Source organism: Salvelinus fontinalis, chromosome 37, assembly GCF_029448725.1.
Source record: "Salvelinus fontinalis isolate EN_2023a chromosome 37, ASM2944872v1, whole genome shotgun sequence".
Lineage (NCBI taxonomy): Eukaryota > Metazoa > Chordata > Actinopteri > Salmoniformes > Salmonidae > Salvelinus > Salvelinus fontinalis.
The window spans coordinates 24536130-24560569 of NC_074701.1; the positions used below are offsets into that span (position 1 = coordinate 24536130).

The window sequence follows — 24440 nt, forward strand, 5'->3', positions numbered from 1 at the left end:
TGCCATGATATGTTGCTCAGTCCGTACTCCCTCAGTATGGTTGCAAGCTGTGCGGCTGATGTAGCATTTAGATAGAGGACCATGTTACTATGCTAGAGGCAGCTCTTGTTGCCTTGGTGACCAGCTCATCTATTTGTATGGCCAGTTCCCTGTGCTTCTTAAAAGTGAGTGAGTCATGTGTGCCAACTATGGTGATTAGATTTGTCATCACACACCAATTTGTGTTTTCACTGAAGATAATAGATTGTTTAATTATATTGCTGACACTCCCTCTCCCTTCTCATCTCCCTTTCCCTTTCTCTCTCTCTCAGTTGGCAACTTGGGACTCAACTCGTGGGCTGAACGGTAGTCTAAAGGAGAGTCGGATAGAAAACGGCATGCAAGGAGTGACGGTCAAAGTGGTAACATTACTGGTAAGTGCTTTCTCCCTACCAACTCCTAACCAACTCCCTACCAACTCACTGCCAACTCCCTGCCAACTCCCTACCAACTCCCTACCAACTCCCTACCAACTCACTACCAACTCCCTACCAACTCACTGCCAACTCCCAACCAACTCCCTACCAACTCACTGCCAACTCACTGCCAACTCCCTACCAACTCCCTACCAACTCCCTACCAACTCCCTACCAACTCACTACCAACTCCCTACCAACTCACTACCAACTCACTGCCAACTCACTGCCAACTCCCTACCAACTCACTGCCAACTCACTACCAACTCCCTACCAACTCACTGCCAACTCCCTACCAACTCCCTGCCAACTCACTGCCAACTCCCTGCCAACTCACTGTCAACGCACTGTCAACTCCCTACCAACTCACTGCCAACTCCCTGCCAACTCCCTACCAACTCCCTACCAACTCACTGCCAACTCACTGCCAACTCACTACCAACTCCCTACCAACTCACTACAACCTCCCTACCAACTCCCTACCAACTCACTACCAACTTCCTACCAACTCACTACCAACTCACTGCCAACTCCCTGCCAACTCCCTGCCAACTCCCTACCAACTCGCTACCAACTCACTACCAACTCACTGCCAACTCCCTGCCAACTCACTGCCAACTCCCTACCAACTCCCTACCAACTCCCTACCAACTCACTACCAACTCCCTACCAACTCCCTACCAACTCCCTACCAACTCACTACCAACTCACTGCCAACTCACTACCAACTCCCTACCAACTCCCTACCAACTCCCTGCCAACTCACTGCCAACTCACTACCAACTCCCTACCAACTCACTGCCAACTCCCTACCAACTCACTGCCAACTCCCTGCCAACTCACTGTCAACGCACTGTCAACTCCCTACCAACTCACTGCCAACTCACTGCCAACTCCCTGCCAACTCACTACCAACTCACTGCCAACTCACTGCCAACTCACTACCAACTCCCTACCAACTCACTACAACCTCCCTACCAACTCCCTACCAACTCACTACCAACTTCCTACCAACTCACTACCAACTCACTACCAACTCACTGCCAACTCCCTGCCAACTCCCTGCCAACTCCCTACCAACTCACTGCCAACTCACTACCAACTCCCTACCAACTCACTGCCAACTCACTACCAACTCCCTACCAACTCACTGCCAACTCCCTACCAACTCCCTACCAACTCACTACCAACTCCCTACCAACTCCCTGCCAACTCACTACCAACTCCCTACCAACTCACTGCCAACTCACTGCCAACTCCCTGCCAACTCACTGTCAACGCAATGTCAACGCACTGTCAACTCCCTACCAACTCACTGATAACTCCCTGCCAACTCCCTACCAACTCCCTACCAACTCGCTACTAACTCACTACCAACTCCCTGCCAACTCCCTGCCAACTCCCTGCCAACTCCCTGCCAACTCACTGCCAACTCCCTACCAACTCACTGCCAACTCCCTACCAACTCCCTACCAACTCACTGCCAACTCACTACCAACTCCCTACCAACTCACTGCCAACTCCCTACCAACTCCCTACCAACTCACTACCAACTCCCTACCAACTCCCTGCCAACTCACTACCAACTCCCTACCAACTCACTGCCAACTCACTACCAACTCCCTACCAACTCACTGCCAACTCCCTACCAACTCCCTACCAACTCACTACCAACTCCCTACCAACTCCCTACCAACTCCCTGCCAACTCACTACCAACTCCCTACCAACTCACTGCCAACTCACTGCCAACTTACTGCCAACTCACTGCCATCTCCCTACCAACTCCCTACCAACTCCCTACCAACTCCCTACCAACTCCCTGCCAACTCACTGCCAACTCCCTGCCAACTCCCTGCCAACTCCCTGGCAACTCACTGCCAACTCACTGCCAAATCACTGCCAACTCACTGCCAACTCACTGCCAAATCACTGCCAACTCACTGCCAACTCACTGCCATCTCCCAGCCAACTCACTGCCAACTCACTTCCAACTCACTGCCAACTCACTGCCAACTCACTGCCAACTCACTACCAACTCACTGCCAACTCACTGCCAACTCACTGCCATCTCACTGCCATCTCACTGCCAACTGTCGACTTTGATGCTATACGCCGCCAGGTCACTATGTTATTTCTTGTATAGTAGGATTAGGACATAATGTGAGGTCTTCTTCTCCGTCTGGCTCTGTAGATCTACGAAAAGACCGGCCCTAGCCTTTTGAGGGCCCGAAGCAACATTTTAGTGGCCAAAATTTTTCATTTTGCCTTAGGGTAGAGAGACATTTTTGCACTTTTATAGCTAATTTCCTGCAGTTATTCTACTAATTTTGCCATGACTTATGCCATGTTAATATGATATCTGAGTGAGAGTGACTAACAAAATCAATGGGGGACCTCCGGAGGTCAGGGCCCCTGGGCTCGTGCCCTGCGTTTGGAATTCAACCATCATTACTACAAGTTTGTGGCGAAATCCTGCACTTCTGCACATCCTGTACTACTTTAGGAGCACACGAGCTGTCAGGAAGGAGGAAATAAATATAGCTCTTCCGTCTCTGTGTGATAGCTCTCGGTTGGTGCGGCAGTTTTGACGGTGTGTGCAACTCTTTGCAGAAGTCTTGTTTATTTTCGCCGCGCTTAGTTTATGAAAGTTTTAAGTCAGATCGCCGTGTACAGCTCTAGTGTGTGTTTAGAATCTGTTGGGACTGCTCTTTCCATTGATTGCATGGATCGTTAGCAACATTGTTGTGGAGTTTTTATGAGACAAACTAAACTAACCAAAGAGTGTGTCAGGCGGAGGAAGGTACGAATAAAGCTTCAACACTGGAGTAGCCTTCAACAGCTAAGCCCTCTCTCGCTCTTTCTATTTCTCTCTTCAGTCCTTTACACTGGAAAAAAAAATCTCTCATTGTGCTCCTATTTTTCTTGTGCTACTGTGGAACTTTTGCACAGCAGTACTTACTGAAATGGAGGTTGCGTGTGAGTTTACAATTTTTTATTATTGTTTGAACTGTATTGATTTTTTGAGGGACTACTGAAATTTGGTTTATACAGTCATGCCCCACTCACTCCTCCACTGGGAGGTAATACAGATTATTGCAAATCCCGTGTGGTTGATAACTGGGTTCTTTCTGGTCAGTTGTTTCTATGAAGTTGCCTCTAAATTGCTCTAACATTCTTATTGTATGAGGTATTATTGGTTGGTTTACCTCTGTGCTGTGACTGGTGTTCATGTGGTGTGTGTTATCCATTCTCTCCACTGGAAAACAGGTAGCCAGATATCCATTCTCTCCAGTGGCTACCTGGCAAACAGGCTACACTCTAGGGCCAGTGACTGACATAACAAGAGAAAAACTGCTGATGTACAACCAAATTTTGAAATTGCACCTTGTGTATTCTACTAATCTAACCCTCAACAGTAAATTGAAACCCTGACTGAGTTCTTAAAAACTAGCAGCCATGGGGGCCCTAAGCAGTCATTTATGTCACTTAGTGGCTAGAGCCGGCCCTGATCTAGGACATCAGTAAGACATAAACTCCAACCATACAGCTAGCTCTTCCTTAGCTGCTGGTCCAGTAACATTCTGTTCTCTCTCTTCACACAAGATTTACCTGCTCCATATTTATTCAAATAAGTTCTGCTCGGCTTCCTCTTGGCAGTGCCATTTAATCATGTCGTTTTTCCAGTCCACCCCAGCAGCTTTCCTCCTCAACTCACTTTCCACCCATTCAGTTCAGCCCTGACATTCTCTCCCATAAAGAAGAGCCATGGTTTACCGCAGTAAATTTAGAGTGGTATTTTCTGCCTGATGAAGTGTCACATATCCACAGTAATGGGTGTTACAGGTCAACAACCACCCAGAAGACTTGTTATGAAGATGAAGTTTGACTTAGAAACTGCAGCTAGTCTTCAGAAAGTTGTCACACAAAAGTCCTAAATGAAGAAAATACTGTTCTACCTGTCGGTTGAACTGGACCAGTTAATGAAACTAGGCTGGCCTTTTGGCAAATGATGGGACTGTGATTTAATGCACACAGACACAACTCTGTAAAATGTACAGTAGTGTTTCAACTTTTGGCTACACAAAGACACTACATCTACAGTATATGTTGAGCCAAGTCATGTAGTTAAAGTTAAGTTGTACTTCTAAGCCCAACTGATGTTGTGTTATTTATGTTATCCAACAGGAGGATCCCTTTGTGATGGTAGCTGAGAACATCCTTGGCCAACCTAAACGCTACAAAGGCTTCTCCATCGATGTTCTGGATTCTCTGGCCAAGATTCTGGGCTTCAAGTATGAGATCTACCAGGTGGCTGATGGGAAGTATGGCTCTCCTACCTCAAATGGCTCCTGGAATGGCATGATCGGAGATCTCATCAGTAAGGTAAGTCTGTCAATCACAACTGGAGTTTGTACTGTTGATTGATAGTTTGCTGTTGACTGCTCTGGGGACATCATCTTGCATATTGCTGCAGTTCTCTCAGCCCCTGGTAGCTGACTGTAGCCTTGACACAGTGGAGTCCATTATAGTTTGGGCCTTATTGGAAAGATACTTCACCGCACATGTTCTTCAGTGTGATGGCTCGCTTTTGTGACAGATCTGTTATGTCCAAATGATGTTTGCATCAGAGTGGGCCACTATAGTCTGGCCATCAGGCTGACAGTCAGGCTGCTCCAGACAAAGCAGTCCCACCAGTGCAGGAGGGACTTCAACTCAGCAGACTGACAATGCTAACAGTATGGGAGTGAGTGGGCAGGGGACAATTATATCACCCAATGGAGTAAAGAATAACCAGTAAAAATAAGACTGCTGTTGGCTTTTTTGCGATCGTTTGCACAATGTGCAAGTCCCTGTCATTTCCTGTAAGTGAGCTTGCTGCAGAGAATGTAGCCCAGGTGGGCTACTTTTCAGCCCTTCATGCTAACGATAATCTGCGGACAACATCACTTAATGGAGGGAGAACTTATCTTTGATTATAGCCTTGAGTTAGAGAGCTAGTGTTTAACCCAACAATCCAGACATATGATTTGTGTCATAGGGTCCCACTCTAGCAGCAGGTGTCCAAAACCATGCCATTACCGGAGTGGTGACAATGCTGTGAAATGAGGGGAAAACAAGTACACCACCACCGGACACGAGCAACATATGATCAGTGTACTGTAACTCTGTCATTTGAGATTAACGTTTACAGTAAAGCTTTACAATAAAAGGATTTAGTTGATTGCCATGTGGAATGTCTGACCTCTAAAGGTCTGCGTTAGGTCCAGGGACCTCATGATACAATATTATCACAATACTTAGGTGCCAATATGATATGTATTGTGATTCTCACACTTCTATATGTATTGTGATTCGATACTGCAATTTTTGGGCAATTTGATGTTCCAAACATATTGCTCACCATATGTCTGCTGCAGAGAGAAAATGAGTTTTGACCAGTCAGGGAAATAAAAGTGCTGAAAATATGTTGGCTAACTGTTTAAAAAGAAGATGGAGAACAAGCTATAGGATGACAAATACCAGAGTTTTGACGCAGGTACAGCTGACTAGCGCTAGCTAACCCTACCTATAGTATAACTTCTATAGTATAACTCTGCCTACAGTATAACTTCTATAGTATAACCCTACCTATAGTATAACGTATATAGTATAACTCTACCTATAGAATAACTTCTATAGTATAACATTACCTATAGTATAACTTCTATCGTATAACTTCTATATGTAACTCTGCCTACAGTATAACTGCTATAGTATAACCCTACCTATAGTATAACGTATATAGTATAACTCTACCTATAGAATAACTTCTATAGTATAACATTACCTATAGTATAACTTCTATAGTATAACTTCTATAGTATAACCCTACCTATAGTATAACTTCTATAGTATAACCCTACCTATAATATAACTTCTATAGTATAACCCTACCTATAGTATAACTTCTATAGTATAACCCTACCTATAGTATAACTTATATAGAATAACTCTACCTATAGTATACCTTCTATAGTATAACCCTACCTATAGTATAACTTCTATAGTATAACCCTACCTTTAGTATAACTTCTATAGTATAACCCTACCTATGGTATAACTTCTATAGTATAACCCTACCTATAGTATAACTTCTATAGTATAACCCTACCTATAGTATAACTTCGGAGGATTTGACAAATAAAAGTTTGATTTGATTTGACTTATTTTTATTTATTTATTAAATACAAATCGATACTTGGAGTCAAATATATATACAATATCATCCAAAAATAATATTGCGATATATAAATGTATCAAATGTTTTCCCATCCTTTTCTGCACGGCCTTCTGTTGTGTGAAATAGAACAAGTGTGAAAGAAAGAAATAACAGAGGGCAAAATCTTGTCGCTTTCATTTCAAGCCCATACAAAGAACAAACGAAAAAGCCACAACACAGACATTTTACAGTGTTATTACATCAACTTTTTTCTGTGACTTTGGCCTCAAGATAAAAATGAAATGGCAAACATCAACAAACAGATTATTATCTCTGAACCAACATCTTAAATGTCATGGCTGTAACTGATATATCTCTCTATCTATCCACAGCGAGCAGACTTGGCAGTATCAGCCATCACCATAACTCCAGACAGGGAGAGCGTGGTGGACTTTAGCAAGCGCTACCTGGACTACTCCGTGGGGATTCTGATGAGGAAGTCAGAGGAGAAGATCAATATTTTCTCTCTCCTGGCGCCCTTTGACCTAGCTGTGTGGGCGTGCATCGCAGCCGCAATCCCCGTGGTTGGGGTCATGATCTTCATCCTGAGGCGCGTCCAGTCAGTCCGCTCCCAGAATCCCCCAGGGGGACACCAGGCCACCTCTGTGTCCACATCCCTCCAGAGCGCCATCTGGATTGTCTACGGAGCCTTTGTACAGCAAGGTGAGCTTGGTAATGTGGCATCAAAAGAAATAGGGTACACCAGCATCTTGCAGCAAAGTTACTTCATATATAGTGGAATGCTTACTTGTTACAATATCACCAACAACAAGACAGCGACTTTTTACCATTGTGGTACCTCAGTCCGTTGGCAGCAATATGACACCAACATAGATAGATCCATAGATGGCTGATGTATATATATACAGAACCTGTCAAAAGTTTGGACACACCTACTCATTCCAGGGTTTTTCTTAATATTTTACATTTTTCTACATTGTAGAATAATAGTGAAGATATCAAAACTATGAAATAACACGTATGGAATCATGTAGTAACCAAAAAAAGTGTTAGACAAATGAAAATATATTTTATTTTAGAGATTCTTTAAAGTAGCCACGCTTTGCCTTGATGACAGCTTTGCACACTCTTGGCATTCTCTCAACCAGCTTCATGAGGTAGTCAGCTGGAATGCATTTCAATTAACAGGTGTGCCTTCATAAAAGTTCATTTGTGCCTTAGTTTTGTTGTGACAATGTATGTGTGGTATACAGGAGATAGCCATATTTGGTAAAAGACCAAGTCCGTGTTATGGCAAGAACAGCTTAAACAAACAAAGAAAAACGACAGTCCATCATCACTTTTAGACATGAAGGTCAGTCAATCCGGAAAATTCAAGAAATTTCAAGAAAGTTTCTTCAAGTGCAGTCGCAAAAACCATCAAGCGCTATGATGAAACTGGCTCGCATGAGGAACGCCACAGGAAAGGAAGACCCAGAGTTACCTCTGCTGCAGAGGATAAGTTCATTAGAGTTACCAGCCTCAGAAATTGTAGCCCAAATAAATGCTTCACAGAGTTCAAGTAACAGACACATCTCAACATCAACTGTTCAGAGGAGACTGTTTGAATCAAACCTTCATGGTCAAATTGCTGCAAAGAAACCACTACTAAAGGACACCAATAAGAAGAAGAGACATGCTTGGTCCAAGAAACATGAGCAATGGACATTAGACCGGTGGAAATGTGTCCTTTGGACTGATGAGTCCAAATTTGAGATTTTTGGTTTGCAGAGTATGTGAACAGATGATCTCCGCATGTGTGGTTCCCACCGTGAAGCATGGAGGAGGAGGTGTGATGTTGTGGGAGTGCTTTGCTGGTGAAACTGTCTGTGATTTATTTAGAATTCAAGGCACACTTAATCAGCATGGCTATCACAGCTTTCTGCAACGATACACCATCCCATCTGGTTTGCGCTTAGTGGGACTATCATTTGTTTTTCAACAGGACAATGACACAACACACCTCCAGGCTGTGTAAGGGCTATTTGACTAGAAGGAAGGAGAGTGATGGAGTGCTGCATCAGATGACCTGGCCTCCACAATCCCCCACCCTCAACCCAATTGAGATGGTTTGGGATGAGTTGGACCACAGAGTGAAGGAAAAGCAGCCAACAGGTCCTCAGCATATGTGGGAACTTCTTCAAGACTGTTGGAAAAGCATTCCAGCATTACTACCTGGTTAAGAGAATGCCAAGAGTGTGCAAAGCTGTCATCAAGACAAAGGGTGGCCACTTGGAAGAATCTGTTTAACACTTTTTTGGTTACTACATGATTCCACATGTGTTATTTCATAGTTGTGATATCTTCACTATTATTCTACAATGTAGAAAATAGTAAAAATAAAGAAAAACCCTTTATTGAGTAGGTGTGTCCAAACTTATGACTGGTACTGTGAATAACCAGACATAAAAGCAATCGAAATAGCTTTGTTATGTCCCTATGAATGCCACACATACAGACAGCAGCACAGAGGGGTTCATTTGAAGCATGGAGCCCATTTTCCGCTATAGCATTTTAAGGGTTCCTTTGACTGAAGGAATATCAGGTATTTGAGTCTGATCTGGATCCAGGCATCTAAGATATGAATAACTTACTCCTTCAGCAACCCCTGTCAAACCCTCAAAAACATCTATCAAAGTATGGCACTTTGCCGGCAACCTTTTTAAGCCGCATCGGCAACTATATTTTAGGAAAGCTGGATCCTTGCATTTTTTCCTTTTCACTTGTTGACCTTGGGCACTTCTATTGGCACTTTGTGTTTCACTCAGGGGCATGGCATATCTGTTTCTCTTTAGAGAATGATGCGACTGTGTTGATAAATATGGATGCTACTGTAGAGTGGCAAGGTTTAAGTAAGGTAAGGTTTAAATCTTTATAATGTCATTCTAAATCTTGGCAGAGCTTTCTTGTAATATATATATATATATAAATATATATATATATATATACACAGTATATATACTGTATACACACACTGTATATACAAAAGTATATGGACACTCCTTCAAATTAGTGGATTCGGCTATTTCAGCCACACCCATTGCTGACAGGTGTAAAATAAATCGAGCACACCGCCATGCAATCTCCATAGACAAACATTAGCAGTAGAATGGCCTTACTGAAGAACTCAGTGACTTTCAACGTGGCACTGTCATAGGATGCCACCTTTCCAACAAATCAGTTCCTCAAATTTCTGCCCTGCGCGAGCTGCCCCTGTCAACTGTAAGTGCTGTTATTGTGAAGTGGAAACGTCTAGGAGTAACAACGCTCACAGAATGGGACCGCTGAGTACTGAAGTGCGTAGGGTGTAAAAATTGTCTGCCCTCGTTTGCAACGCTCACTACCGAGTTCCAAACTGCCTCTGGAAGCAACGTCAGCACAATAACTGTTTGTCGGGAGCTTCATGTAATGGGTTTCCATAGCCGCACACAAGCCTAAGATCACCATGTGCAATGCCAAGCGTTGGCTGGAGTGGTGTAAAGCTCGCCGCCAAGGGACTCTGGAGCAGTGGAAATGCGTTCTCTGGAGTGATGAATCACGAATCATCATCTGGCAGTCCGACGGACAAATCTGGGTTTGGAGAACGCTACCTGCCCCAATGCATAGTGCCAACTGCAAGGTTTGGTGGAGGAATAATGGTCTGGGGCTGTTTTTCATGGTTTGGGCTAGGCCCTTGGTTCCAGTGAAGGGAAATCGTAACCCTATCGAACACCTTTGGGATGAATTGGAACGCCAACTGCGAGCCAGGCCTAATCACCCAACATCAGTGCCCAACCTCACTAATGCTCTTGGGGCTGAATGGAAGCAAGTCCCTGCATTAATGTTCCAACATCTAGTGGAAAGTCTTCCCAGAAGGGTGGAAGCTGTTATAGCAGCAAAGGGGAGACCAACTCCATATTAATGCGCATCATTTTGGAATGAGATGTTCGACGAGCAGGTGTCCACATACTGGTCATGTAGTGTGTGTATATATATTTATATATACATTTTTACATTCAAAAAAAATATTTGACCCTATGACATTGTGCCTTTAGATCAAGTTCCACAAACGCCTCTCAGAGACAAATCTCCTGGAACCTCTTGACCTTGGCATAAGTGCCTCAAAGCCTATTTAATTAAACTCACTGAGGCTTGAACACAATATTACTCCTGGTTGTCTTCTGTTTCTAAACAGTTCTAAGGGTATATCATTGATAGTGACACTTGGAATCAAATGAATGGGCTTTTTTTCTCACACCCTGAATCTCTCAGATGACATTTCTGTGGTTTTAGTCTTCAAAATAAGAATTCACATAGATATTTCCTCATTTTGCTTCCTGTGTAGTTAAACAGAGTGCTTAGACCTCTGCTACAGGGAGAGAGAGACGGCTATGAAAAAGCTTGTCTCATAGATGGATCTTCCTCTTGCTGCCTGGGCAAACAGTGGCATTGTGAACGAAAAGCTGTTGGTAGATGGAGGATTAAAGAGAGCGAGAGCAAAATTGAGACAGAAATGGGTCCTGAAAAATACAGAAACATTATAAATATACACCAGATCAATAGAACCAACAGGCTAAAATAAAACCGACAGAACAATGGTGCAATAAGTTGCGATATCACAAACAATATATCTAATCAGCATAATGTTATTGTTCAAGACTTCATACAGGACAATATATCTTATGTTGTTGTGTTCCTAGGGGGAGATTCCATCCTGGGTTCTGTGGCGTTGCGTATCGTCATGGGCAGCTGGTGGCTCTTCACACTCATTGTGTGTTCCTCCTACACGGCCAATCTGGCAGCCTACCTCACTGTGTCCCGAATGGACAACGCTGTACGGTATGTTATCAACAGTTTTCAACCCTGTTGCTCAGTGTATCCTTCCATGTTCAAGACTCAGTGTCTGATGTCATGATTTCCTGGTGGTAAGATACTGTTATGTCTTACCTTTTCCAGCATTGACCTGAACTGCCAATTCCCTGGTGTTATTTGTCTTTGTGGGTTAGATCTCACCCATGTATGCGGATTTAGACATGCCAAAAACTCAAGTTGGCAGCCCAATTCTGATCTTTTTTTCACTAATTGGTGTTTTAACCAATCAGATCAGCTCTGATAAAGATCTGATGTGAAAAGATCTGATGTGATTGGTCAAAAGACTGCCTGTCTAAACGCAGCCTATGACACACAATTGTAATTCCTGACCCACTCCTTATAACAAGTTTGCTCTCCTCAGTCCAAATGTTATTTGTCAATAAATCCAATTTAGCAGACTCCTTTCCTGAAGGGCAGGCGGAGAAGTGTTTGATTGTGTTTAGTCTGTCCGGTGTCGAGCAAATAGCACATGTGGGTTACAGGGAAGAATGCTAAATAGATCCTTTATATAATGGCTTATTGTTCAAGAATCTGTACCCACAACCACAGTGCCCATTAGTACAAGACTGGAATATTAGTGGAAAAAGTCTTTCTACTGCTCAGATGTAATGAGTGTGTCTCTGTATAGATGTGGAGAGTGGAAGTAACACAGTCAGAAGATGGATAAGATTACAGAAGATTTATATTGTCTTGGGGCCAAATCCAGACTCGAGACGGCAGGAATGATTTCAACAATAAACGCTATCAGCCCCATCAGCCAACATTTGCTCGCTTTAATCATTCCATAAACTCAATGTAATGAATATTGGTGTGATAATTTCTTCTCGTTCTCTATTGAAAGAAGATAGACTGTAATCACCATGCCTCAGGGTCAAGAGGTGACATCAAAGGACTGGGATTCAATTTATCGCTTCAGATTGTTGTCGCTCTGCAGAACAATATGACAAACTCTTCTAATCTTCACACTAATTGACTAATTAACTCATGTATCATAGTAACCAGGGTTTGTTTGTTTGGCAGACAAACATATAATAGACAGTTGGCAAGTTATTAGCTCTGGGCTTGAGTACAATCAAATATGCACTGAGGAAAATCTGCACAGCAAAATGTCCCTTTGAATCAACCCTTAGAGAAATCACACCAATATAAACAGTATTTTGTCACTTCATGATAGCAACATGGTCAAGAATGTTTTTGCCAAAACATTTCCTTAATGCTCCTTTAAGGGATTGAGACGCAAGTATTCAGCGGAGCACATCTCCTGATATTAGCACATCCATAAAAATGTGCACTAAAATTGACAACCAATTTATAAAATCATCAGCACCTAGACAAGCTCCTTTAGACTAGAGCCAGAGATCACAGTAAGTCATTTAGCACTGTCAAGCTGATGTGATTCCTACAACACATCAGAAGGCATTAATGACATTAGAGACAAAGACATAGGAGGAGTGGGTGGGGGAGAGGGGGAGATAATGTAGCAGTGCCCCCCTGAAATGGATTTGAATCTCCACCCAACCATTACACCTAATGACGGTGTCTGCTGTATTGATGTGGGCTTCAGGGGGGTTGAATGGAGGGGAAGCAGCGAGTGCATTAGGAAGTGGGCATAGGGCGTATCAGATATATGTGCCACACTAAAAAAAATCAGACACACAATAGGTGTTCCATTAGCAAACTGTCAATCACTTTCCATTGCCAGCAGCATACCACCCTGCATACCACTGCTGGCTTGCTTCTGAAGCTAAGCGGGGTTGGTCCTGGTCAGTCCCTGGATGGGAGACCAGATGCTGCTGGAAGTGGTGTTAGAGGGCCAGTAGGAGGCACTCTTTCGTCTGGTCTAAAAAATATCCCAATGCCCCAGGGCAGTGATTGTGGACACTGCCCTGTGTAGGGTGCCGTCTTTCGGATGGGACGTTAAACGGGTGTCCTGACTCTCTGAGGTCATTAAAGACCCCATGGCACTTATTGTAAGAGTAGGGGTGTTAACCCCGGTGTCCTGGCTAAATTCCCAAACTGGCCCTCAAACCATCATGGTCACCTAATAATCCCCAGTTTACAATTGGCTCATTCATCCCCCCTCCTCTCCCCTGTAACTATTCCCCAGGTCGTTGCTGCAAATGAGAACGTGTTCTCAGTCAACTTACCTGGTAAAATAACGGTAAAATAACAAATAAATAAATCAAATAAAAATAGTGTTTTTAAAGGAAGCATGCCCACAGTCCCATTGTTTGACGATTCAGTTATACAGTATGTAGGCATACGTGGGATAGCAAACTACGCATGATATTGATTTGTCAAAATGACAGAGAAGCAAAATACACTTTCATGTTTTTGTAATGTGCATATCTCTCATGTTGCTCTCACCTGTCCTGCTCTCTTACTTCTAGATCCTAGGGGGGGGGGGGGGGGGGGGGGGGGGGGGGTGTCATTGTAGCTAATAATTCTTCCTTATCCGAAGGATCTCAGTTTTTCTGCCATGGATGTACTGTTCATGTTACAGAACTCTACGTGGAGGGACATGGAACACAGAAGCAACAGTCCAATCCAGACTCTCCTTCATGATTACAAACTGAAAATGGAACTGAAATAAACTACAATGCAGTCTATCAGGTCTAGTGATAGGGATTAAGACATACCTCAGCATCCTTGCCAGATAGTTGGTCTAATGTCGTAGTCTCGAAATGTGCAAATGGATTTGCTGGTTCTTAAGTAATTGAAGGGAACACAATTAAATATGCTTAGCGTAGCTGAGACACATACAAATGTGAGTGTTGGTCACTAGAGTTTGGAAATGCACAAACAATTCTCAATGACTCATACATTGCATAACATAAATTCTCAGGTAACATAGTCAGTATGTTAAGTATACAGTTTACATGGATGTCAGCATGAGGAATAATAACAATGATAAGCAACACAAAATACACCCACATTCTTAAGAAACGTAACATTAATTGGCATAACCCTTGGCTGGTTACATAACCCTTGGCTGGTTATGTAGGCAGTTACTTATGCTGCCTTATCAGGGTTCATCAAAGCAATTAACACATTATGTGGGTTATATGGCCAATACTGGCCAAGGTCATAAAATACAATGTTTTGTTTATTACCTTTATCTCAGGTGAAAAATGTAAGACAAAGCAACAGTCTGTTCCTCTGGTGATTGTACATGATGCAGCATAACTGTTGCATTTTAAACTCGCCATGAAATACTGCACTGTAGATAAACGGCAATTTGGGTATTTCTATTGATCTTACCATTTTAACGAGTGCTGCTTAAATGCATTGTCAGAATGTTACGTAGCAATGTCTTTTGTTTGGGGGTAGCATTGGCCATCCAAAGCAATTACGGCCTTACAAAGACATTACTGTGAACGGTTTAGAGAAATTATGTGACTATAAAATGAGTAAATCTGTGTCACATTTACTGTACAGACACTCAAATTAGCTACTTTCGATCAATTATAATGAAGACATTACTTAAAAGAACTAAGGAATATAATCTTTCAAAGATGTTCCCACACGTGTTGCACAATAAACCACCAGTAAAATGAAAATACAGTGCAGTCATATTCCATAATAACAAATGCTAACTAAATGTCACTGTGACATGTTTTAATTCTTGTGACCTGTGCATCAATCTAATTAGCATAATTTAAAAAAATCCCCCAAATCCCCATCAAAATCCGTCAGTTTAAGCTACAGATATCAGGCCTTCTGCATCTGTGGTGGCAGGTGGTGTTTGTCAGACCATGAGACATCCTGAAAATCAGTCTTCTCACAAAAGCGTCTGTAGCCTCTGACCGGTTTGGCCTACAAAGTACAGTATTGTGAAAAGGGGAGACTCTCACAAACACGATGGTTGTGCTCTACGACCCCCACAAGTGTCACGGGACTCGTCTGAAGTCAGTAATGCTGATGTGCCAACTTCTGACTATAGGGTCTGAACCGTTTGAGCTACAAACTAATATGACCCCACTATGGAAAGGGGAGACGCTCATGGACATAATGGTGTTCAATCGTTTTGTTCTATGACCCCCAAGTGTCACGGGACTCGTCCGAAGTTAACCCATAAAAACAAATGGAAGTGTGGAGGTAGTTTTGTGCCAACAAAAATAAGGGGTTAAATATGTGTGGGTGTTGTTTAGCACTCTCACAATTCATTGTGACAGTAGCTCTTATTTTCAGCAGTGTTTTTATTTCTGCCACCGCAACAGGCCAGAAAGAAAGTGAGCTGTAGTTACAATCTAACAAAGAAATCATTATGCATAACACTGAAGAAAAAAGTCAGTAAACATGGACAAAGGTGGTACAGGCAAAAGGCTACTTCCTGAAATTCTCAAATGATGTGCCACCCAAACAAAACATCACACTCCGAGTGCCCTCACCTCCTCCCTGTACGCCGTCTCGTCGTTGTTGGTAATCAACCCTACCACTGTAGTGTTGTCTGCAAACTTTATGATTGAGTTGGAGGCGTGCATGGCCATGCAGTCGTGGGTGAACAGGGAGTACAGGAGAGGGCTGAGAATGCACCCTCGTGGGGCCCCAGTGTTGAGGATCAGCGGGGTGGAGATGTTGTTTCCTACTCTCACCACCTGGGGGCCACCTTAATGACGAGTTTGGAGGGTACTATGGTGTTAAATGCTGAGCTGTAGTCGATGAACAGCATTCTTACATAGGTATTTCTCTTGTCCAGATGGGTTAGGGCAGTGTGCAGTGTGATTGTGTCATCTGTGGACCTGTTGGGGCGGTAAGCAAATTGGAGTGGGTCTAGGGTATCAGATAGGGTGGAGGTGATATCATCCTTGAATAGTCTCTCAAAGCACTTCATGATGACAGAAGTGAGTGCTACAGGGCGATAGTCGTTTAGCTCAGTTACCTTAGCTTTCTCGGGAACAGGAACAATGGTGGCCCTCTTGAAGCATGTGGACACAGCAGACTGGAATAGGGATTGATTGAATATGTCCGTAAACACACCAGCCAGCTGGTCTGTGCATGCTCTAAGGACTCGGCTGGGGATGCCATCTGGGTCGGCAGCCTTGCGAGGGTTAACACGTTCAAATGTTTTACTCACGTTGGCCAAGGTGAAGGAGAGCCCACATGTTTTGGTAGCGGGCCGTGTCAGTGACACTGTATTGTCCTCAAAGCGAGCAAAGAAGTTGTTTAGTTTGTCTGGGAGCAAGATGTCGGTGTCCGCGACGGGGCTGGTTTTCTTTTTGTAATCCATGACTGACTGTAGACCCTGCCACATACGTCTCGTGTCTGAGCCGTTGAATTGCGACTCTACTTTGTCTCTATACTGACGCTTAGCTTGTTTGATTGCCTTGCGGACGGAATTGCTACACTGTTTGTATTCAGTCATGTTTCCGGTTGCCTCGCTATGATTAAAAGCCGTGGTTCGGACTTTCAATTTTGCGTGAATGCTGCCATCAATCCACGGTTTCTGGTTAGGGAAGGTTTTAATAGTCACTGTGGGTACAACATCACCGATGCACTTGCTAATAAACTCGCTCACCGAGTCAGTGTATACATCAATGTTGCTGTCTTGGGCTATCTGGAACATATCCCAGTCCACGTGATCGAAGCAGTCTTGAGGCGTGGAATCCGATTGGTTGGACCAGCGTTGAATAGACCTGAGCACGGACGTTTCCAGTTTTAGTTTCTGTCTATAGGCAGGGAACAAAATAAAAAATGGAGTCGTGGTCAGATTTTCCAAAAGGAGCGTGGGGGAGTGCTTTGTATGTTTCGCAAAAGTTAGAGTAGCAATGATCCAGAATTCTGCCAGCTTGAGTCGCGCATTCGATATGCTAATAAAATTTAGGGAGCCTTGTTTTCAGATTAGCTTTGTTAAAATCCCCAGCTACAATAAATGCACCCTCAGGATATATGGTTTACAGTTTACATAGAGTCCAGTGAATGTCTTTCAGGGCCGTCGATGTGTCTGCTTGGGGGGGATATCCACGGCTGTGATTATAATCAAAGAGAATTCTCTTGGTAGATAATGCTTTTGTATTTGATTGTAAGGAATTGTAGGGAATTCTAGGTCAGGTGAACAAAAGGACTTGAGTTCCTGTATCTTGTTATGATTACACCACAATCATAAGGCATACACCCCCGCCGTTCTTCTTACCTGAGTGATGTTTGTTTCTGTCGGCGCGATGCGTGAAGAAACCAAGTCGCTGTACCGACTCTGATAACATATCCCGAGAGAGCCATGTTTCCGTGAAACAGAGAATGTTACAATCTCTGATGTCTCTCTGGAAGGCAACCCTTGCCCGAATTTAGTCTACCTTGTTGTCAAGAGACAGGACATTGGTGAGTAGTTTGCTCGGGAGCAATGGAGCCTGACCAGAAGGCCTCTCCGTCTGCCCCTTCTGTGGCACCGTTGTTTTGGATTGGCTACTGGGATTAAATCCGTTGTCCTGGGTGGTGGTCCAAACAGAGGATTCGCTTCGGGAAAGTCGTATTCCTGGTCGTAATGTTAGTAAGTTGACGTTGCTCTTATATCCAATAGTTCTTCCTGGCTGTATGTAATAAGACTTAAGATTTCCTGGGGTAACAATGTAAGAAATAATAATAATAAAAAACTAAATACTGCATAGTTTCCTAAGAACGCGAAGCGAGGCAACCATCTCTGTCAGAGCCATCATGAATGAATTCTTGGTCACCTTCTTGGTCACCTCCCTGACCAAGGCCCTTCTACCCTGATTGCTCAGTTTGGCTGGGCAGCCAGCTCTAGGAAGAGTCTTGGTGGTTACAAACTTCTTCCATTTAAGAAATATTTTGGTACCCTTCCCCAGATTTGTGCCTCGACACAAACCTGTCATGGAACTCTACAGACAATTCCTTCAATCTCATGGCTTGGTTTTTGCTCTGACATGCACTGTCAATGGCAGGAAGCCTCCCAACAGCCTGCAGCAAATAGCCTAGTGGTTAGAGCATTGGACTAGTAGCTAAAAGTTGCAAGATCGAATCCCCGAGCTGACAATGTAAAAATCTGTCGTTCTACCCCTGAACAAGGAAGTTAATTAATCCACTGTTCCTTGGCTGTCATTGAAAATAAGGATCTGTTCTTAACTGACTTGCCTAATTAAATAAAGGTTTAAAAAATTATATTGACGGGTGTGTGCCTTTCCAAATCATGTGCAATCAATTGAACAGGTGGACTCCAATCAAGTTGTTGAAACATCTCAAGGATGATCAATGGAAGCAGGATGCACCTGAGCTCAATTTTGAGTCTCATAGGCAGATTGTCTGAATACTTATGCAATAAGTATGCATAAGTTATTCCATTTTTTTTTTTTGCAAGAATTTCTTAAAACCTGTTTTCGCATTGTCTTTATGGGGTATTTTGTGTAGATTGATGAGGAAAATGTTATATTTAATTAATTTTAGAATAAGGCTGTAATTAAACAAAATGTGGAAAAAGTGAAGGGGTCTGAATACTTTCCAAATGCACTGTACATATATTTGCAATAATCCTGTCCAATTGGCATTCTTAACTTTTCCTGGCATGTATCTGAAAATACATTTATTGTACAGTGCACATACGACACTGGAGAAGATACATTATTGAGTCTTATTTTTCATTTCTTATTTTTCTTTGACAAGGCATCAACACTCGGCATTTAACATCACCTATGCTTTATTTTCCTTATCCCTTTCCAGCAAGTTAGAGGACTTGAAAAGATACATAGGCACAAGTTCAAGTGCTAAAGGCGATATTTGTCTGTGTGGTTAAATTCCAGTTTTCTACTGGTTAGCATTTAGAAGTGCTGTGTCCAAGTTACCCTAGAAATAGAATGTTTGCCTAGCTGAAGTAAGAGAACATTTGCATACCTGAAGTTACGCATTAGATCACAAATGCATGTAAGAAGCATAACTGGGGTAAGTTGGTTTAGAATGAATCCAGTGCACTGTGTATTCTTTAAAACTAAAAATGCATCATTCTGGTCGCAAAGGGCGACCTTCAACAGCACATGACTACCTTACCCCACATGTAACCCATTTCCTTTGCTCCCCTCCATAGGACGTTCCAGGACTTGTCCAAGCAGATGGACCTAGCCTACGGAACAGTGAGAGACTCAGCCGTATACGAGTACTTCAGAGCCAAAGGCACCAACGCTCTGGAGCAGGACAGCACCTTCGCTGAGCTCTGGAGAACCATCAACAAGAACAACGGACACGAACACTCAGTCTCCAGCCCCTCTGAAGGCATCCGCAAGGTGAGCTCAGGAACAGCCATGTCTGAATTCATCGATTTCAGCAAAGTGGAGCCACCTAACAATGTTTTTCCAGGTGAGTGAAAATGATTGGTAGATGTTTTATTCTAAATCACTCCAGCTATACAAGGTAAAGTACTCTCAGACACACACAAAAACGGAACTATGCAGGGCATACTATGATGTCCGTAGAGAGACAATTGAATGGTGTGGCTTTTTAATTGTTCCTGATTAAAAGTTAATGGTTCAGCTGAAATTAATATCTCAAAGCCTATCACACACACACACAGCAGTACACAGACAAATTAACCTGAGAAATGTTTTAGTAATTAAACACATGAGTTATAACAGAGTCTAGTCACACACGCTTGTCATTAAACATCATGATGTTTTGAGCTGCTAATTGTAATTCGTTCAGCCAATACCCGTAGTGTTCAGCAGATACTTGGTGTAATGGTCAATTAAACCAGATACTTAGTGAGGGATATTGCTTCGTGTTTTTGTGCATAAAATTAAATTATTGATATTTGTGTTGACAAGAGTAGAGTAATTTAACCAAATGTTTAAGAGTCATTTGAACTGAGATGAAGTTCAGTGTGAATGGTAATTCAGAATAATCACAGTAATAAACAGACACACACACACGCCCAGCAGTACACAGACAGAGTAGCCTGAGATATCTTCCATGAATTAAACAAGCTGCAAACGTGTAGTGTATTCAAGGTTTAAAAATACTTCTTAAGTTTGTAATCTCCACTTTAAAATGTCAGACTTCATTTGCCCAACCGAAAAATGTATCAACCCCTACAAAAAAATGTATCAACCCCTACAAAAAATGTCCATTAATTATAATCCACATATTAGTTCACATCACAGGAGGTTGGTGGCACCTTAATTGGGGAGAACGGGCTCGTGGTAATGACTGGAGCGGAATCAGTGGAATTGTATCAAATGCAGTGGGGCAAAAAAGTATTTAGTCAGCCACCAATTGAGCAAGTTCTCCCACTTAAAAAGATGAGAGAGGCCTGTAATTATCATCATAGGTACACTTCAACTATGACAGACAAAATGAGAAAAGAAATTCCAGAAAATCACATTGTAGGATTTTTAATGAATTTATTTGCAAATTATGGTGGAAAATAAGTATTTGGTCACCTACAAACAAGCAAGATTTCTGGCTCTCTGTAACGACCTGGGTGTCGGGGGGGGTGAAATCAGACGCAGGACCAGCAGAGCTTCAATACGGGGATCTTTAATGCCCAACCGGCAAACCAAAATGTCCAACACGGACTTACTGGATGTCATAAACACCTGTCTACAAACACGGGAGACAAACCCAGTACACAATACAAATAACCACTCCCGAAATCCAAAGCAACAGAACGAACAATCCCGCACAAAGAAGCGTACAGGCTGGCTGACTAATAAAGCCACACTAATTGCCAATTACCTAAACCCAGGTGATACAGATAAACACATAAGGAGGGGGAGGAAAAAGAGTCAGTGGCAGCTAGTAGGCCGGTGACGACGACCGCCGAGCGCCACCCGAACGGGAAGGAGAGCCTGCCTCGGTTGAAGTCGTGACACTCTCACAGACCTGTAACTTCTTCTTTAAGAGGCTCCTCTGTCTTCCACTCGTTACCTGTATTAATGGCACCTGTTTGAACTTGTTATCAGTGTAAAAGACACCTGTCCACAACCTCAAACAGTCACACTCCAAACTCCACTATGGCCAAGACCAAAGAGGTGTCAAAGGACACCAGAAACAAAATTGTAGACCTGCACCAGGCTGGGAAGACTGAATCTGCAATAGGTAAGCAGCTTGGTTTTAAGAAATCGACTGTGGGAGCAATTATTATACAAAACCACTGATAATCTCCCTCGATCTGGGGCTCCACGCAAGATCTCACCCCGTGGGGTCAAAATGATCACAAGAACGGTGAGCAAAAATCCCAGAACCACACAGGGGGACCTAGTGAATGACCTGCAGAGAGCTGGGACCAAAGTAACAAAGCCTACCATCAGTAACACACTACGCCGCCAGGGACTCAAATCCTGCAGTGCCAGACGTGTCCCCCTGCTTAAGCCAGTACATGTCCAGGCCCGTCAGTTTGCTAGAGAGCATTTGGATGATCCAGGCGAAGATTGGGAGAATGTCATATGGTCAGATGAAACCAAAATAGAACTTTTTGGTAAAAACTCAACTCGTCGTGTTTAGAGGACAAAGAATGCTGAGTTGCATCCAAAGAACACCATACCTACTGTGAAGCATGGGTTTTTCTGCAAAGGGACCAGGACGACTGATCCGTGTAAAGGAAAGAATGAATGGGGCCCTGTATCGTGAGATTTTGAGTGAAAACCTCCTTCCATCATCAAGGGCATTGAAGATGAAACGTGGCTGGGTCTTTCAGCATGACAATGATCCCAAACACACCGCCCGGGAAACAAAGGAGTGGCCTGGAGTGGCCTAGCCAGTCTCCAGATCTCAACCCCATAGAAAATCTTTGGAGGGAGTTGAAAGTCCGTGTTGCCCAGCAACAGCTCCAAAACATCACTGCTCTAGAGGAGATCTGCATGGAGGAATGGGCCAAAATACCAGCAACAGTGTGTGAAAACCTTGTGAAGACTTACAGAAAACGTTTGACCTCTGTCATTGCCAACGAAGGGTATATAACAAAGTATTGAGAAACTTTTGTTATTGACCAAATACTTATTTTCTACCATAATTTGCAAATAAATTCATTAAAAATCCTACAATGTGATTTTCTGGATTTTTTTTCTTCTCTCTTTATCTGTCATATTTGAAGTGTACCTATGATGAAAATTACAGGCCTCTCTCATCTTTTTAAGTGGGAGAACTTGCACAATTGGTGGCTGACTAAATACTTTTTTGCCCCACTGTACATCAAGCACATGGTTTCCAGGTGTTTGATGCCATTCCATCTGCTCTGCTCTGGCCATTATTATGAACTGTTCTCCCCTCAGCAGCCTCCACTGGTTCACATTTCCTGTTACTTCATTATTTTCCTGCTGTAGCAAACTGGCTCAAATTAAGATCCTACTTAAACCAAAACGTATCTTAGAGATTTGAACTGAGATACTGTTCAGTGCAAATCGTAAATGAGAAGATTTAAATTGAGAATCCGATGGGAAATTACTTTTTTCTGACTTTCTTTTGGAGTTTAGTTTTGGAGTTTTCCTTCAGGACCTTGTGCAGTTCAACAAATATGTATACAGACAGGCAGCTTAGGGTTCTATTTGGGGAAATAATGACATTACCTTGAAATACCTGGGACTATTGGGAAGCGCCAGGATAAACAGATCAAAACAAATTCACACTCTGCAAGAATTTAAAAGATTCTGTTGCTGTTCTTGTTAGTCTGGATAAATGTCATGGTCAAGCGATCTGGCCAGACTACCGCTTTGTACCCTGACAATGCAGATGTGCCATGATCACTCCTACTGAAAACTACTTTGTTCACATTAGCTAATGCCACAGTGAACAGCACTGACTGGTTTTGACTGACTGTCATGGACTTGAAAATATGCTGTGGTTAAGTTTGTGCTTAAGGCTGGTGATGCATGTGTGTTTCTGTGTACATTTCTGTTTTCCCCATTTAGTCCGATCTCCCCTCAATGTATCCCCTGTGTATATCCTTCCCCAGGCGAAGAGAGATTCCTTTGCCTTCCTGTGGGACATGGCTGTGGTAGAGTATGCTGCTCTGACAGATGATGACTGCACCCTGACGGTGACCGGAAACAGTATGAGCATTAAGGGCTATGGCCTGGCCCTGCAGCACGGCAGCCCTTACAGAGACCTCTTCTCCCAGAAGTGAGTGCCCCCTTCCAGCCAACCCACCCTAAAATGTTTTAGCACGGTCAATGTTTGTGTTAAGCTTGCATTCAATTGCCCCTCCCTGTTGCACGCAACAAGCGCCCGTCCCCTCTGTCACAAGGGGAGTTATTGCTGATTTAAGGTGAAATTGCCAACCCTGTTACGGTCAACCATGTCACTTAATAGTTGTCTTTTATAGTATTTTTTTTTACCTCTGGAGATGGGAAAACATGTTTATTATGAAGTTGAACATGTACTCTATGATAGAATGTTCAAATTAGGTGAAATAAATAGATATTTCTGATAAAATTACACTACCAATACACTACCTAAAAGGCACTCAATTCGTGGAATGACTCAGGTACCAAATGGTGAAAACTTAAGTGGGGATTACTCATAAGTGTGAATATACAGTTCCGTAGCTTATGTGGTGTGTGTGGTTGTGAAGTGGGATAAATAAAGATCCTGTGAGAAGCCATCACCTTAGGTGGGAGAGATGAACTGTCTTTCTTAACGTTTCAGCCACTTTGCCATCATTCTCTTATATCCATTCTCATCCATACTGTAAGCTTACTAATGGACTCTCTGTAGTCTTTCATCATCAGGCTGGCAGTGCTTGTTTAACTCGTTTCAAAACCAATTCATTTTAAAGTCACCATCTTCCAGGCCACGGTCTTAGTTTAAAGGACTGCTGTTAATCTTCTCTTATGTTTTTACACTGGGTACAGTATAGGGGTAGGTTAAGGGCTGTTACAGTGACCGTATTACCGCCACACCGGCAGTCATGACCGCAGTCAAATTCCATGTGAACGT

At 43.0% G+C, this 24440-nt stretch overlaps 1 protein-coding gene across 3 annotated transcripts in view; it reads left to right on the forward strand.

Annotated features, from left to right (window-relative positions):
- LOC129836401 (glutamate receptor ionotropic, delta-1-like) overlaps nucleotides 1-24440 on the forward strand; it is a 376214-nt gene that overhangs the window by 344867 nt on the left and 6907 nt on the right. For all 3 annotated transcript variants that reach the window (XM_055902509.1, XM_055902508.1, XM_055902510.1), the window contains 6 exons: nucleotides 312-413; nucleotides 4643-4840; nucleotides 7049-7379; nucleotides 11396-11534; nucleotides 19600-19795; nucleotides 23458-23624. In XM_055902509.1, the coding sequence (XP_055758484.1) occupies nucleotides 312-413; nucleotides 4643-4840; nucleotides 7049-7379; nucleotides 11396-11534; nucleotides 19600-19795; nucleotides 23458-23624 (1133 nt within the window). The remainder of the gene's footprint in view (nucleotides 1-311; nucleotides 414-4642; nucleotides 4841-7048; nucleotides 7380-11395; nucleotides 11535-19599; nucleotides 19796-23457; nucleotides 23625-24440) is intronic.